General features: G+C 46.0%; 1 protein-coding gene across 5 annotated transcripts in view; it reads right to left on the bottom strand.

Annotated features, from left to right (window-relative positions):
• Positions 1 to 14,151, bottom strand: part of ARHGEF2 (Rho/Rac guanine nucleotide exchange factor 2) — a 48,701-nt gene extending 34,550 nt beyond the window's left edge. The window contains exons 1-3 of one of the 5 annotated variants that reach the window (XM_061413013.1): positions 13,929 to 14,151; positions 6,238 to 6,533; positions 4,753 to 4,870 (exon numbers count right to left, since the gene is read on the bottom strand). In XM_061413013.1, coding sequence (XP_061268997.1) covers positions 4,753 to 4,870; positions 6,238 to 6,512 — 393 coding nt within the window. In that variant the 5' untranslated portion in view covers positions 6,513 to 6,533; positions 13,929 to 14,151. Of the gene's footprint in view, positions 1 to 4,752; positions 4,871 to 5,450; positions 5,556 to 6,237; positions 6,549 to 13,928 lie in introns of those variants that run through there. The other 4 variants (XM_061413015.1, XM_061413016.1, XM_061413014.1 and 1 more) reach the window with 4 other exon arrangements.
• Positions 14,152 to 15,517: the final 1,366 nt, after the last annotated feature.

Below are 15,517 nucleotides of genomic sequence, written 5' to 3'. Positions count from 1 at the left end.
TACATTTCTATAAACCAAAAATAATTATAAAATACAATTAACACAATTTCTTTATATAAGAAAGCATTTATAATAGCAACAGAATCTATACGGCACATAGAAATAAATCTAATAAAGATTGACGACCTGTATGAAGAAAACTAATACTTTGTTAAAAGACATATTGTTTAGAAAGCCTAACTAACTAGAGATATCATTTTTCATGGATAAGAAGATTCAATATTAGAAAGAAGTCTGTTTTTCTTAAATTAATCTTTAAATTCAACATAATCTCAATAAAAATTCAGCAAGAATTTTAGCTGATTCTAAAATTCATAAGATAATAATAAAAAAAGAAAAAAATAAAATAAAATTCATATAGAGATATAAAGGACCTAGAATAGCCAAGATAATTTTAAAGAAAAGTAAGAAAGTTGGAGAACTTAAATCACTACATTTTTAAGATTTACAGTAAAAGCTACATTAGCCAAAAAAATAGATAAATAAATAAAACTTGTAAGAAAAAAAACTCATCTATGGAGAAAGGAATGGCTACCCACTTCAGTATTCTTGCCTGGGAAACTTCATGGACGGAGGGGTCTGGCGGGCTACAGTCTGTGGGTGTGGGGTCACAAAGAGTTGGATATGACTAAGCGACTAACACTTTCACTTTCATAATAAAGCTACATTAACTAAGATAATGTGATACTGGCATAAAAATAGACAAATAGATCAATGCAACAGAGAATAGACTCCGGAAACAGACTCACACAAATGCACCCACTTGATTTTCAACAAAGATGCCACAGCAATTCAGGTAAGAAAGTAAGTTTTTTTAATGAAGAAAATATATATTTTTATGGGGGAAAAAAACCAAAACTTTTTAATTTCTTCTATATACTAGAACCTAGATAAGTCACAGACCTAAACATGAAAGCTAAAACTATAAAGCTTCTAGAAGAAAACATTAGAGAAAAATCTTCACATTCTTGGGGTAGGCAAGATTTCTTAAACATGACGAAAAGCACTAAGCATTAAAAAACTGATAAATTGGACTTCATCTAAATTAAAAACTCATGTTTATTAAAACACAGTATTAAAATAAAAATGCAAGTCAAAGACTGTGAGAAGATATTCACAATACACATATCTGGCAAAGGACTCAAATCCAGAATACATAAAGAGCTTTTACAAATCAATAAGAGAAAGACAAACTGTTTTAAATGTTGAGCAAAAGACTAGAACAGACACTTCACAAAACAATGTATTTGGATGGCCAATGAGAATATGAAAAGGTGCCCAGTAAAATTTTTCAACAGGGACATGAAATGTAAAACCAGAATGAGACAATTCAAAAACACCCACCAGAATGGCTAAAATTAAAATCTTAAAAAAAAAAAAAAACTTGACCATAACTTATAATGTAAATAGATCTGAAAAAGAATACCTACCTATCTATACACGTACAACTGAATCATTTTGCTATACACTTGAAACATTGTAAATCAACTGTACTTCAATAAAGTGAAAGTGAAGTCGTTCAGTCGTGTCCGACTCTGTGACCCCGTGGACTGTAGCCCACCAGGCTGCTCCGTCCATGGGATTCTCCAGGCAAGAATACTGGAGTGGGTTGCCATTTTCTTCTCCAGGAGATCTTCCCGACCCAGGGATCAAACCCAGGTCTCCCGCATTGCAGGCAGACACTTTAACCTCTGAGCCACCATAAAATCTTGATTTAAAAAAAAGTATAATATACCTAAGAAAACATCTAATATATATCTATAAACAGTATGGAAAAAATATGATAAAACTTTATTGAAATACATTGAATGGAGAAGTATCCTGTTTTCATGGGTAGGAAGAAGCAATATGGTAAAGATGTCCACTTTTCCTAAAATAATTTTTAGATTTAATGCAACGCCAATCAAAATCTCAAAAGTTTTTAATGCATGTTTTATACATAAGTTATACTTCAATAAATATGTTCTTTCTAAATTAAGAAACTGTCTCTTTAAAGACATTATAGAGAGGAAAAAGTCAAACCACTTTTCTCAATCTTGAGAAAAGATCATTGCAACACATATAACAACAAAGGATTAGTTTCAGGATATGTAAAGAACACATTCAAAACAATAAAGAAAAAACCTTCAAAGAATCCAATAGAAAAGTGGGCAAAAGATAGGAAAAGGAACTTCACAGAAGAGGAAACACAAATGACCAAGGCAAAGGGAAAAAAATGCCAATCCCATTTGTAATAAGGATAATTCAAATTAAAACCACAATGAGATTTATAACCACTAGACTGACAAAATTAAGAAATCTGATGATTCCAAATGTTGGAAAGCATGTGAATCAACAGGAGCACTTATGTATTGCTGATAGAAATAAAAAGTTTCTCGTTATCTCAAAAAAATGAACATTGTATACTCTGTGACCCAATAATCCTACTCCAAGATATACTGCAGAGAAATTCTTGCAAGTGAGCACCAGAAGATGGGTAAAAGGATGTTCATAATGACACTCTTCATGATAGCAAAGAATGGAAATTATACAAATGTCCATCAACAGAAGACTGGAATGAAAATAATGGACTACATTTGCAACACATAGATAAAAATTAGAAACAGGATGCTGAGTGAAAATGCAAGTTATAGAAAATTTTGTGGAATATAACATCATTGATTTTTTTTTAACATCATTGATTTTAAAGTTAGAAACAAAAAAGAAATAATGTATTACTAGGTAATACTTTGTGCTAAAACAATTTTTTAAACTACTCTTAAAAAGTAAATGAGTTATTAAGAAAATTGAAGACAGTGATTACCTCTGGAGGGGAGGCAAGGGAATAAGAGAAGAGAGGCAGACATAAGCAAAGATAAATGTGTTAGTAATGTTCTTGTTCTTGAGATGGGTGGTTGGTTGATTAGGCATTCATTTTTCAATATTACATTTAAGACAATGGAAAAATACAATACAGAATATTAGCAACTCTGGCAAACTGGAGGATAAAGCTCTCATCTAAGGACATCTGAATTTTAGAAATTGTAAACACCGTGCTGGCCAAACAAAATAAATTTTGAGCTAGACTTGGCTCATGGTCAGTCTGCAAGCCCCAGTCTAGTTTAATGAATTTCAGACTTTCAGTCTATGGACACTGCAGAGGACTTACACCAACTTGCTGCTGCAGGAAGAAACAGACAAATAAACAAGCAAAAAACAGACAGACAAGGAGAAATTTAAGGGAAGTACTTAGATAAAGACAGGAGAGGAATGAGAGAAGGAAGGCATGAAAAAAAACAAAACAAAAACACAAACACTAGAGAGGGGAGAAAAGAAGGAGACATATAATACCAGGAAGCGCGCAGCCGGACAAAGAGAGAGGTGAAGAGGAGGGAAATAAGTAAGAAGGGCCTGGAGGGAAGAAGAGGAAAAAAAAACCACTGTCTCCCATGTATTAGTCGCAGTATTGGGCACTTCAACACTTTTTTCCCCAGTCTAACAATCACAACTTGAAAAGACAGGTTTTAGTAGCCTGATTTTCAGAAAGATGAAATGCATTGTTCAACTAGTGTGACTCGCAAACGCTGTTCTTTCTACTATACCACATCGAACTGGGCTGGAGGGAAGAAATGCAGAAATGGTGATGGAGAAAAGTGTGACCTGGGATAAGATGGGTTTTGCTGCTTCCCTGACAGACTGTAACAGCCCCTTCTTCTCAGCCTCTCGCCTGAGCCACAGGCACTTGGATCTTGAGGCCGGGTGGGTACACTGGCCAGTATGTGCTGGACAGGAGGTAACCTTAAGTCACTGGGCTTGAGGCATTTCTGTGTACAGCTGTCCCTCATTATCCACGGGGGACTGATTCCAGGATCCCATGGATACCAAAATCCAAGGACGCTCAAGTCCTTTACGCAAAATGGCATAATATTTGCATATAACCTATGCGCATCCTCCCATATACTTTAAATCAGCTCTAGATTAATTATAATACCTCATGCAATGTAAACGCCGCATAAATTAGTTGCAAACATAATGTAAATGCTATGTAAATATTTGCCAGCATAAGGTAAATTCAAGTTTCGTTGGAACTTTCTGGAATTTTTTTTTTTTTCAAGTATTTTTGACCCATGCTTGGTTGAATCCATGGATGCTGAACCTGTGCATACCGAGGGCTGACTATACTCAGGGACTCTTAGCTAGCAGACCCAGAGGTGTCTCTAAAACCTCTGTGTATCCTCAGTGGTCCCTAGGTCCTGGTTTGAGATCTTCCCTGTGATGGTCCCCTAAGCCAGAAGCCTGAGCAATCTCTATATCCTTTCTTACTTGATAGTCCTGTAATTATCTTGTTTTCAGGGTTACCAGATGCCTAGTTTCATCCTACAAATAGTAAGTTCATCTCCAAATCTGAGAAATGTGGGGTCCACAGAAAGAAGTAGTTATAACTAGGGGAACAGGGGCCTTTTACTGAGAGAGAGGCAGAGATGCCCACATCAGCACAGAGACACAGAAAGCAGGGAACAGAGGGTCTCAGAGAAAGAGGCAGAGGCAGGATACCAAGGCCGGGGAACAGAGCCCACAGACCCAGGGAAGCAGACAGAGGGGTATAGACGCCAGATTCAGATTTGGTCAGATGAAGTCAAAGTGATCCCTGGGCACAGAGAGCCTCAGCAGCTGGCAGAACAGAAGAGGCACAGACTGGTGGTTGGACAGGCAAAGGGGCAGGAGAGCGGGGGGGGAAGGTGGGCGCTTCCATGGGGATTTGTTTGTCCATACCACGCAGGAGGGTTGGCCACCTTGGTGCTGCAGGTCCAGAAAGGAGTCCAGTTCCTCTTGGCTCCGCAGTAAGGAGGGCTCCTTGGGGCTTGTGCATGCCGATGCCTGCAGTTTATTCCTGAAACACACATTGCCACCGCTGCCCTCCGTACCCAGTGGCCAGTGACGGGCACCAGGGAGAAACACCGCCTCAGCCCAGTCCCTGTTGCTTGCCCCCAGCCCAGCCCTTCCTGTTGGCATAGGCGCAGGCCAGACCCAAACTGGCCTCCCTTTCGGGCTGTGCTTGGGCAAGGCTGTGGCACTGGCTGTGGGCAAGGATGACCCCTGCTGGTCAAAGGGCAGTACTGCCCTCCAGAAGACGGCCGGTGGTCAGCGCGGAGGGAAAGGGGATGGGGGTTCTGATGAGAACCTTAGCCCCTACTCAGATAAATGGTGTGCCTAGGGCGCCCTTCCTTCTCAACCCAAGGGACAGAATTAGTGCCTGATCGTGAAGGTGAACCTTGAAGATCCTGAGATACAGCTGGCATCACAAAAGGCATCTCTGCCTTGGACAAGCTGCTCTTAGGAAGGTGCCGTGAGTCCTGAAGACCAGGCTTCTCACCCAAGTTCCCTCCCAAGCCAGTTCAGGGGCAAGGGTCCTCTCCTCTCACACACCCAGCCAGCCCTATCCAGGAGCTCGAGAAGTTTGGTCTACTCACCAGGCTAAGATAATTTGTCCAAGGGGACCATTGCCAAAGCAGAGAGACAGGCCCTTCCAAGGCTGGCAGGCACTCACAGGCACCACTCACACTGAACCCTTCATGCTGACCCCCAGGCCTTCTCTTTCTGGCTTCCTCTCTGTCTTTGGGGAAGTGGTCAGGGTTTTTCCAGGAGAGGGGAAGAGCTGGGTCCCTCACTTCCGGTTTGTCATGCATATATAGAACCCTGAGCAAGAGGAGGTCTTCACCCATTGTAGGGCTGGACTACGATGTCAAAACACCATGGGCCTGCCTCAGCCTGCACCATCAGGCGGGCAGCAATTTGGGAAAGGGGGCTAGGTCCCATGTCCCAACCCTGGGAGCACGGCTCAAGAAAACTTCCGAAGCTGTCTGGGCCTGTTTCCTCATGTGTAAAATGAGGCAACTGGGCCGTATGATCCCTGAGTCCCTTCCAGCTCTAACTCTGCTGTATGTGCTAAACGCAAGTGGGAGGAGGAGGCAGTAAGACCCGAGTGTCCTGCTTCTCACCTCCCCTCCACACCTCCCCTTCTCCAGTCTCACCCACTGCCCTGGAGACTAGTAGAAGGAAGGGGCTAGGACACTAGAGAGAGCCACATACTGAAAGGCAGGGTCCATTCTCCTCAGAGGCCTGCCACAGGCCTGGGTTCAGACTCTCCAGGCAAGAGGCTAGGGGCCCAGGCCTCTTCAACTCCTGTCATTCCTTCCCAACCACTTTCTCCAGGGTCTAGGACTTGAGAGGAGAGACAGGAGGTCTCCGGTGTTTTACCTGTTCAGTGGATCCTGGAGCTCCCTGCCCGGCCCCCAGCTATGCCTTTTGAAGGGGTCGTAGTTGTGGCTGTGGGCACGAAAAGCGCCCGACCTTCGGAGGGGCACAGCATGGAAGGCTTCGCCCTCCTTTTTTCTCCCCTCCCTCTGATTCTCCTCCTCCTCCTCTTCCTCCAGCTGCGCTCTGGACTCCACCGCAGAGAGGCAGCGGCGAGTGTGGCCTCGGGGCACCAGATCTCCACCTGCGAGGAACACCTCTGGGACTTCTCTGTTCATGGAAGCCGCACACAGGCCAGTCTGAATCAAGAAGACAGAGAATGCTGAGCAGAGTTCTAGAACTCTGGAACCTTGGAACTAGGAAAGTGTCATAGTCAGCCAGGCCTAGCGTATCCTGTTACCCACTCCTCCCTTCCCCAAGGCACAGAACTGGAGGATGGTTGGCTCAAGATTACACAAAGAATTAGCTGAGGAGTCAAACCAGGAACGTGGGTTTTCTGACTCCCAGTCTAGTGTTCTGTCCAGTACATAATGACACCCTCGTTCACTCATTATCATTCCATCTGATGAGCACCTATCTGACAGGAAGCCATGCCAAGCAAAGAGAAATAGATATTGTTCCTACCCTCAAGGAATTCATTCTGGTGAGTGAGTGCGAGCATGTGTGCACGCAGACAAAAGCACAGATCACAAACAACTGGCCAGGATTTGTCAAATGTCACAAGAAAAGTTTCAAAAAAGAAGGCTTTGTGCTGAGTACATATAACCAGTTGGAGGACTCGGAAAAGGGAAACAGAAGGAAGTAAATAGCCTTTGAGATGGGCCTGGAAGGGTGGAGTGGTTAGGATTTGGCCACGTTGGAGAGGGAGGAGTCTAGGCAAATAAAACAGCAGGGAGAAAAGGTGCGTGAGTGACAGTATTATGACTTCTTCCTTCTAAGACTCCTGTCCTTTGGGCAGTAAAGACAGCTATTCTGACCTCTCCCCACGGAGCAGAGCAAAGGGCCCCCAAATTAGCCATGTTGAAATTCCTTCACTCTCTCTTCCAGGTAGGCATTGTTCTCATAGCCCAACACTCCTGGAGGCTGTCAGGGCTTGCCTCAGTGTGTCTCAGAGTTAAGAACCCTCAGGAGCTCTTAAAGTTGAAAATGATAAGCCCCGCTCCAGAAACAAGTACCAAATACCAGAGTTTCAAGGTGGCGGAGGGGCGGGAGGGCAGCTCACATCAGCGGCATCTACCTCTGCACTCCCTCCCAGGCCCCGTCTCTGCAGAACTTCTGCTAGAATGAGTTTCCCAGGCTCCTCTTCCCCCAGGAGAGAAGCAACTGAGATGCTGGGAGGACCCAGGAGGACCAGGAAGCAATGAGCCAGAACTCGCCCTCCTCCCAGGCTTCCTGTGAGGGCGTCAAGCCTTCCGCAGGTTATTTTATTCCCTGCCCCCGACACACACAAACACACACACACCCCTAAAGTCCAGGTTGTTGGAAAGTCGTCCCTTCCAGCTACTGCTCCCTCTCTCACTGCAACCTGCTGCCGCTGCAGACAGGACCACGGAGATGGTGCCTGTGCCCCACTGCACGCCTGTCTACCATGGGGAAGGGAGGACACAAGTACTCAGGCCTCTGCAGGTGGATTCTGCTGCCCTGCCGGGTGGGTCTAAGAATAGGAAAGGAGAGGCCTAGGAGACCAGCCCAGGCCTGGTGTCTCAGCACATCGGGAAGCCACATAGAGGGGGCCTCTCGTCCAGCCACTGGGACCCATCCTCTGTGTCCACAGACTTGGGCCTCGTGTCATCTGATGTGCCATCTGTAAACAGGATGGCCCGGTGACTTCCCTAGTGGTCCAGTGGTTAAGAATCCGCCTTGCAAAGCTGGGGACGTGGGTTCGATCCCTGGTCAGGGAACTGGGATCCCACGTGCTACAGGGCAACTAAGCCCACATGCCTCAACTAGAGAGTCCATGCGCCGCAACGAAACATCCCACATCCCATCTTAGAAGACCCTAAGACTCGACACGGCCAAATACAGATATTTTTAAACAATAAAATAAACGGGATGGGCAGTTCTGCAAGGAGCAGGACAGAGCCTGAGGGCCACAGCATGATCCCTGCCAACCAGGGGTCTCAAAGCTGAGATTTGGGGCAAGGGGAGGGAGGTACTGACAAAAAAGTATTGAGGGAAGCTGGGAGGGAGGAAAGAGTAGGAACTCGGGGTGCTCACTAGAAAAAGAGCAACAGGGGCTGGGAATAGGACAGAAATGGGCACTGAGGGGCACCATGCGGACCTTGGATCTGGCATTCAATGACCTCACAAAAGAGAAAAAGCTGTTAGACCTACACACCTGTACCCAGCTTCTACCTGCTCTTCCTGGCTGGATTTTGCTCATGGGGTGGATTTGACTGGATGAATGAAAAACAGTGAATGGAAGCCCTTTCTTTTCCCTCCATCCCTGGAGATGCTTCCTGCTGGAGGTGGTACCTTGCTGCCTTAGCCTGGTGGACAGACATTTTTAATCCTGAGATCTTCATGTCCTGGGATCTCACCCTCCTTCCTCCAACTGAGACCACCTTGAATCTGACCTCTGCTCAAAGATCTGCCCTCTTTCTAACCTCTTCTGTCATGTCATTCATGGTCTCCGCCCTCTGTGAAAATGGAATTCACTGGACTCCTTCTCCCTCATATCTTCATTCCATTCTTGGGAAAGTTTTTCTGTTTTCTAAATTCCACTCCTTCATGGTATAATGTCAATAACTTTCATTCTCTCCTTCAAAGTGATGAGGTTTAGCAAGGCTTCCTCATCCCCCTCCCAGAGATATTCCGCCCTCCGCTTTCTGTGGCTCTACGTTCCCTTCCTTGCTGCTCTTCACATCAGTTCTCTCCCAGCCCCCTCCCATCTTTCCCTGGGTTCCTGAGCTCAGGAAATGGTACAAGGGAGCGGCCAGGGCTGGGGCTCACACAATGGCTTTATTTAGCTCCTGAATGAGATCACATCGTGTCACATCACTGCTTCCGCTGAGCAGAGATAGGAGATTCTGAAATAGGTCTGGGATCAGATGCTGGGGATGGGGGCAGGGGAGGAAAGCCAGAAGGGGCTCTCAGTCACTTTACTCTTCTTCCCGCCTCTGGATCAGATGCTTTCCCCACCAACATAGACCATCAGCATCTCCTGATCTCTCCTCTGTGTGTAATCTCCATCATTTCCCTAGTCGCCATTGATTCGTTACACATTCCAGTGTGTGCTGAGATGGAGGCATGTATTATTTAATTATTATTTAATAGTTCTCTTATTCAGAACTCCGAGACCGTAATTTCTTCAGGATGCTACAGTGGCTTTGAAGTTCGGCAGATTTGCTAGCTCTGCCACCTTCATAAACCATGTGACCTTGGGCATCTCAATAAATAACCACATGACATTGCTTATTTCATGTGTTTGAGCTCTGGAATCATCTGTAAAATGGGAATGATAATACTACCTTGCAAGGATATTGAAAGACTTAATGATAATGTCGGTAAATACAACTAATACTGTGCTTGGCACATATTAGGCACTTAGTAAATGCTACTATTGTTGTGGTTGCTGTTATTTAGAGGCAGAGAGAAGGCAGAGCATTGAGAAATGGGGTTCTGGAGAGAGGAAGGCCCAAGAGAGAAGCGCTATATGATGGTTACCTCACTGTTATCTCTTAAAAAGAGAGTGAATAAATAACCCACAGGCTGACACTAAAACAACTGTGATGGGGACTAATTATCATAAAGTCCTTCTGATATAAAAGAACGCAAACAACCAGAGCAAGAAGGACCTTGATGAACCTGCACTCTTCAAAGAGAAGGGAGGGGAGATAGCCTCTGGTGATTTGCAGCAGAGGTTGGCAAACTATGGCCTGTGGTCAAATCTGTACTGTTTTCTTTTTTATATGCTTGGGGGGAAAAAAATCAAAAGAAGAACACTACTTTGTGATACATAAAAATTATATGAAATTTAAACTTCAGTGCTCATAAATAAAGGGTTTTCTTGGAACACAGCCATGTTCATTCATTTACATACGGTATATGGCTGTTTTTGCATTACGATAGCAAAGTTGGTAGTTGCAACAGAGACCATATGGCCTGTAAAGCCGAAAATATTTATTATCTGGGTCTCTACAGAAAAAGTTTGCAGGCTCTTGATTTAGAGAAGCTGGGCCTCAGAATCTCAGGAAGGAGAGAAAAAGAGATTACAGAGAGACAGTAAGGCTTACTGCTCACCAGCCAGGCATCTCCAACCAGCTTAGGAAAGAGGGACATCAAAGACCCCAGCTCATCCATTTCCTAAGTAGCATCTGAGCCTACAGGGGTAGAGGCTTAATCCACAATCAGTGCCTACATCATCTTGTGGGACCCTCACAACCATTTCTTGAAATAGATATTAGTATTCCTATTTTACATCAGAAGAAACAGGCAGCACAGAGAGGGAAAGTAACTTGCTCAAGGTCACAGGGCTGTAGGAGGTAGAGTTGAGTTTTCACAGCAGATCCAACGCACTGCAGAACCTGAGTTCTCCTCTGAAACCAGAAGGCAAGCTCCCAGTGACCACAAGTGGCTAGCTTTGAAAGAAGTCTGGGGAATTCTCTGGCAGTCCAGTGGTTAGCACTCCATGCTTTCACTGCCGAGGCCACAGGTTCAATCCCTGGTCAGGGAACTAAGAGTCCATCCCACAAACTGCTCGGCCAAAAGAAAAAAAAAAAACAAAAAAGAAATCCAGCACTGTTGTTATTCACTCCCATTCTCATCATCATTTCTGCCCTCTCCACACCAGCCAAAGAGAGAACGCAGCTTCCAGAAGAAATTAGATGGGGGGTAAGTTAAATTTGTCCTTTCTACTCCCTCTGGATCTTAGATATCTGAATGAGGTGATGGGTGGTGGGCAGGGAGGGCCTGCTTCTGTTTGCTGCCAGCAAACACTGAGGGTAGGAACTGCTGAGAGCAACCACACAGCTGGGCATGTGGGATGGTGGGCAATGCTGCCAGGCCCCTTCACAGTCTGGGTGGCTTCCTGGGTCTGGCTCTGGGGTCCTAAATCTCCCCAAGGGGGCAATAACGGGGAAGACCTGAAAAAACTAGAAAGTGAAGAATGGGGAGGAAGTGAGAGGCCAGATGGCATGATCTGTGGGCTTCTCCTCGGGGTCTCCTAGCCCTGGGGGACAGGGTCATAGAAAACCCTTTGATAGTTCAAAATTTAATACACCTGCTTCTTCTTGCATAGAAAGTAAATCATTAATCCAACAGTATCCCACATAAAAGACCACAGCAGGTGGTCTTTTAAAGACCTTTTAAAAACCTTTTAAAGAAGGTTTCAGTTTAAAAAAAAAAAAAAAGGCGGCTTCAGTAACCACAGTTCCTTCCCACCTCTTCCTGCTCCCCGAGCACCCCATTCTACAGCGGGTCATACAGTACCCAAGTTTCTAATACCGCCTCACCTCACCCTGACTTGGCTTCACCACTGCTCTGTTTCTCAGTGTGAGACATGCAAGATTTTGGTATGTGCTTGACATTGTGTAAGCGAGGGCTTTTCAGGTGGCTCAGCGGTTAAGAATCCACCTGCCAGTACAAGAGATTCAGGTTAGATCCTTGGGTTGGGAAGATCCCCTGGAGAAGGAAATGGCAACCTACTCTGGCATTCTTGCCTAGAAAATCCCGTGGACAGAGGAGCCTGGTGGGTTACACTGCATGGGGCCGCAAAAGAGGTGAACACGACTTAGTGACTAAATGACAGCAGTGCCTTATGGCACTGTTCATTTCATAATTAAATTTTATAATTTTGTAATTAAGATGCTTGCTCCTTGGAAGGAAAGCTATGACAAACTTAGCATACTAAAAAGCAAAGATACTACTTTGCAAACAAAGGTCTGTACAGTCAAAGCTATGCTTTTTCTAGCAGTCATGTATGACCACAGTGCCCCACCATTGTGTTTGCACATAGACCTTTCTGGGCCCTGTCGGACACTGATAGGTGCTAAAGAAATATATGCTAAATATGTTAAGTTACTAAGTCGTGTCCAACTCTCTGTGACCCCATGGACTGCAGCATTCCAGGCTTCCTTGTCCTTCATTGTCTCCTGGAGCTTGCTCAAACTCATGTCCATTGAGTCGGTGATGCCATCCAACCATCTCGTCCTCTGTCATCCCCTTCTCCTCCTGCCTTCAATCTTTCCAAGCATCAGGGTCTTTTCCAGTGAGTCAGTTCTCCGCATCGGGTGGCCAAAGTATTGGAGCTTCAGCTTCAGCATCAGTCCTTCCGATGAATATTCAGGGCTGATTTCCTTTAGGATTGACTGGTTTTGATCTCCTTGCAGTCCAAGGGATCCTCAAGAGTCTTCCAACACCACAGTTCAAAATGCAGAATCTTAATTCCCTGACTAGGGATTGAACCCGTGCAGTGGAAGCCCATAGCCTTAAGCGCTGGACCATCAAGGAAGTCCCACCACATCTCCATAAAGGGCAGCCATCACGCATCTGAAACACCCACCCCAAATCACCCCCGCCTCTTTGATATGTTAGGCTCACAAAGCAATCAGGACTTTTGCTGCCTTGGGCTTCCAAGTGTGACCATCTTCTTTCTTTCTTTAAATAGATTTGCAAACTGAACCTAGGGATCCTGTCCTTTCTTTCTGCTAGGCTTGTGTGCTTTTTTTACCGGAGGTTTGCTGGGACCCAGGCTAGCCCATGATGTGTGGGTGCTAGGGAATAAGAGGGGCAAAACCAATCAGTCCCTTTCCACCTCCTGTCAGTTCCTTGGCCTGCATCCTGGGTGCCATGCTAGAAGGGTGGGGCAAGAGAAGGGCTGAGGTTCAGAGGGACACACCTGAGAAGACTTTGACCATAGAGTCCCAAGGAATTAACCCATTAGATCCCAGGGAACACCTAAAGGTAGTGGGTGAAGTAGGAAGCCCCTAATCTGAATGGATGGAGTAATATGGAATCTGGAAGCCTCTGAGCCTCAGACATGAGTTGGTGGCCCTTTAAATCTTACAATTAACTCAGACGGATGAAGGGAGTACTGCCAGGCCTTAGAGGAAGGGGACCCTGGGTGAATTAGGACTTGAGATTTTAAAACTCTAGCCATCCTTTTTGTCCATACCTCTTGAGTAAGAAAAAGAGACTAGAAGACATCATAATGGACTTTGCTGCCAGGTGAACTTGAGTTTGAATCCCTCTTAATTGACAAGGGTTAGCTGTTTAACTGGGCTTCCCTGGTGGCTCAGTGGTAAAGAAGCCTCCTGCCAATGCAAGAGACCCAGCTTTGATCCCTGCATTGGGAAGATCCCCTGGGGAAGGAAATGGCAACCCACCCCAGTATTCTTGCCTGGAAAATCCCATGGACAGAAGGATAAACCTCACGTTTAATACAGGGATTGTGATATGCCAACCTCATCAGGATTGTGAGGATTAAGAGTGCATAAACAAGCTTTGGCATCACTGGTTGCACAAGTAGTGCTAATTAACTGTTGGCCATTTTGGTGATTTTCTGTTTGTACACCTGTGCACACTCAGACACAAACAGAATACACCTTAGTTAAAAACGGGAACGAATACAGGAGACTGGTGGAGAATTGTTCTGCCACTTCCTGGGTGTGCTGAGGGGTTCCTGAAGATCTCTACTTCTGGGGAATGCCCACTCATGAAGGAAGGACTCAGGGAAAGGGAAAAGGGAAACTCACCAGACTCAGGAGATATCCCAAAGATGGGAGACCCGTTCTTGCCCTCGGTTGGTGACTTCAATATGGGAGGAAGTCCCGCTTCAGGTAGCCCCTCTAAGAATCCAGTCCAGCACCTTAATGGGGGTACCTCTCTCTTGATCCTTTTAAGGGAATTGCTCATGGTCCAGAAGTTTGCTTAGGAGACAGGGGGGGACTCATTCCAGTCCAGATCAGCTGCCTCTCCAACAACTCTAGCCCTTCCCTTCCCCGCCCTACTTCAAACACCCTTGACAGTGCTGGGCTCCGGTCTTTAACCCCTTTGGTGCCAACGCTGGTCCAGAGGATTCCTGGGTTCTCCTGTCTTTAACATTCCCCAAAGGGCAGCCATCAGATTCAGTCACAGGTGGAAACAGATCCAGGAAGCCAAGCTGGGGTCACTCTGAGCGGAGAGTATTTGGGAATGACATCCCAGGGAACCCTCACCCACCTGCGAGTGGAGACAGGGTGGAGCTGAGAGGAAAAAGAGGACATCTCAGGGAAAGGCCGATGGTTGGCACCCTACTTCACAGCAAGGTCCTAGAGGGGTCGGGGAGGTCCTTTGCTCTCTCTCTAATCTGGTTTCCAAGTGCTGGTGGTTCCCTTTAAGAGGCAGGTTACAGTAGGGGGAGGAGGACAGACTGTATTTTCTGTGATGAAAGTGCAGGGAGGAGCGCTGACAAGGGCAGCTGCATCTGAAGACGGCCCTCCTTCGGCCAACAGGAACAGGGTGAGCTGGCAGCTCGGCACACACAGCTCCACTCCCAGAGTGTTGTGGATACCAGGCACAGGATATCTGACGGGCTCTCCACCCCCTTCCCTGATAACCGCTTCTGGGGGTGCTGACTCACCTTCCCTGCTTCCCTGGGGCAGAGGATGGCGTGGGCAGACACTGGACTTCCTGAGGTACCAGGGAGCCTCCTCCCTGCCAGGCCCATGGTCTAGTGGAAAGGACATGCTGCAATTGGAAGAGTTTGGCTGCCTCTGCCAACTCCCTAGTAAGGGGCCTTGGAGAAGTTACCTATTCTGGTAGCCTCATCGCCGCCTCTGTACAATGGGGATAGTGAATGACAGATGTACAAATAGTGGCACTTAAACGCTGGGTCCATAATAGTTATTATATAAATAATACTCAATAAATATGCTCTTCAATAAAACTGCCACTTGCTGTGACCTTGGATAAGCCCCTCCACTTTCTGCCTTCCCTCATCTATTAGATGAGATTATGTGATCCATGGTCCATCCTTGCTCTCAAACCCTCACTCTGGGTGAGAGGAAGAGGGCAGCTGTTGCCAGATGTGGAAGCTGTGTGCTCTTTCCTATCTGTGTGAAACTGTTAGTCGCTCAGTCATGACTCTTTGCGATCCCACTGGCTGTAGCCTGCCAGACTCCTCTGTCCATGGGATTCTCCAGACAAGAATACTGGAGTGGATAGTCATTCCCTTCTCCAGGGAGTCTTCCCGAGCTAGGGATCAAACCCAGGTTTCCCACATTGTAGGCAGATTCTTTACTGTCTGAGCCGCCAGGGAAGCCCTTTTCCTACCTGGCTGGGCTCCAAACCATATGACCATACC

The sequence above is a fragment of the Bos javanicus genome, chromosome 3 (genome assembly GCF_032452875.1).
Source record: "Bos javanicus breed banteng chromosome 3, ARS-OSU_banteng_1.0, whole genome shotgun sequence".
In the NCBI taxonomy this organism is placed as follows: domain Eukaryota; kingdom Metazoa; phylum Chordata; class Mammalia; order Artiodactyla; family Bovidae; genus Bos; species Bos javanicus.
This window is presented reverse-complemented; position numbering and strand designations above follow the sequence as displayed.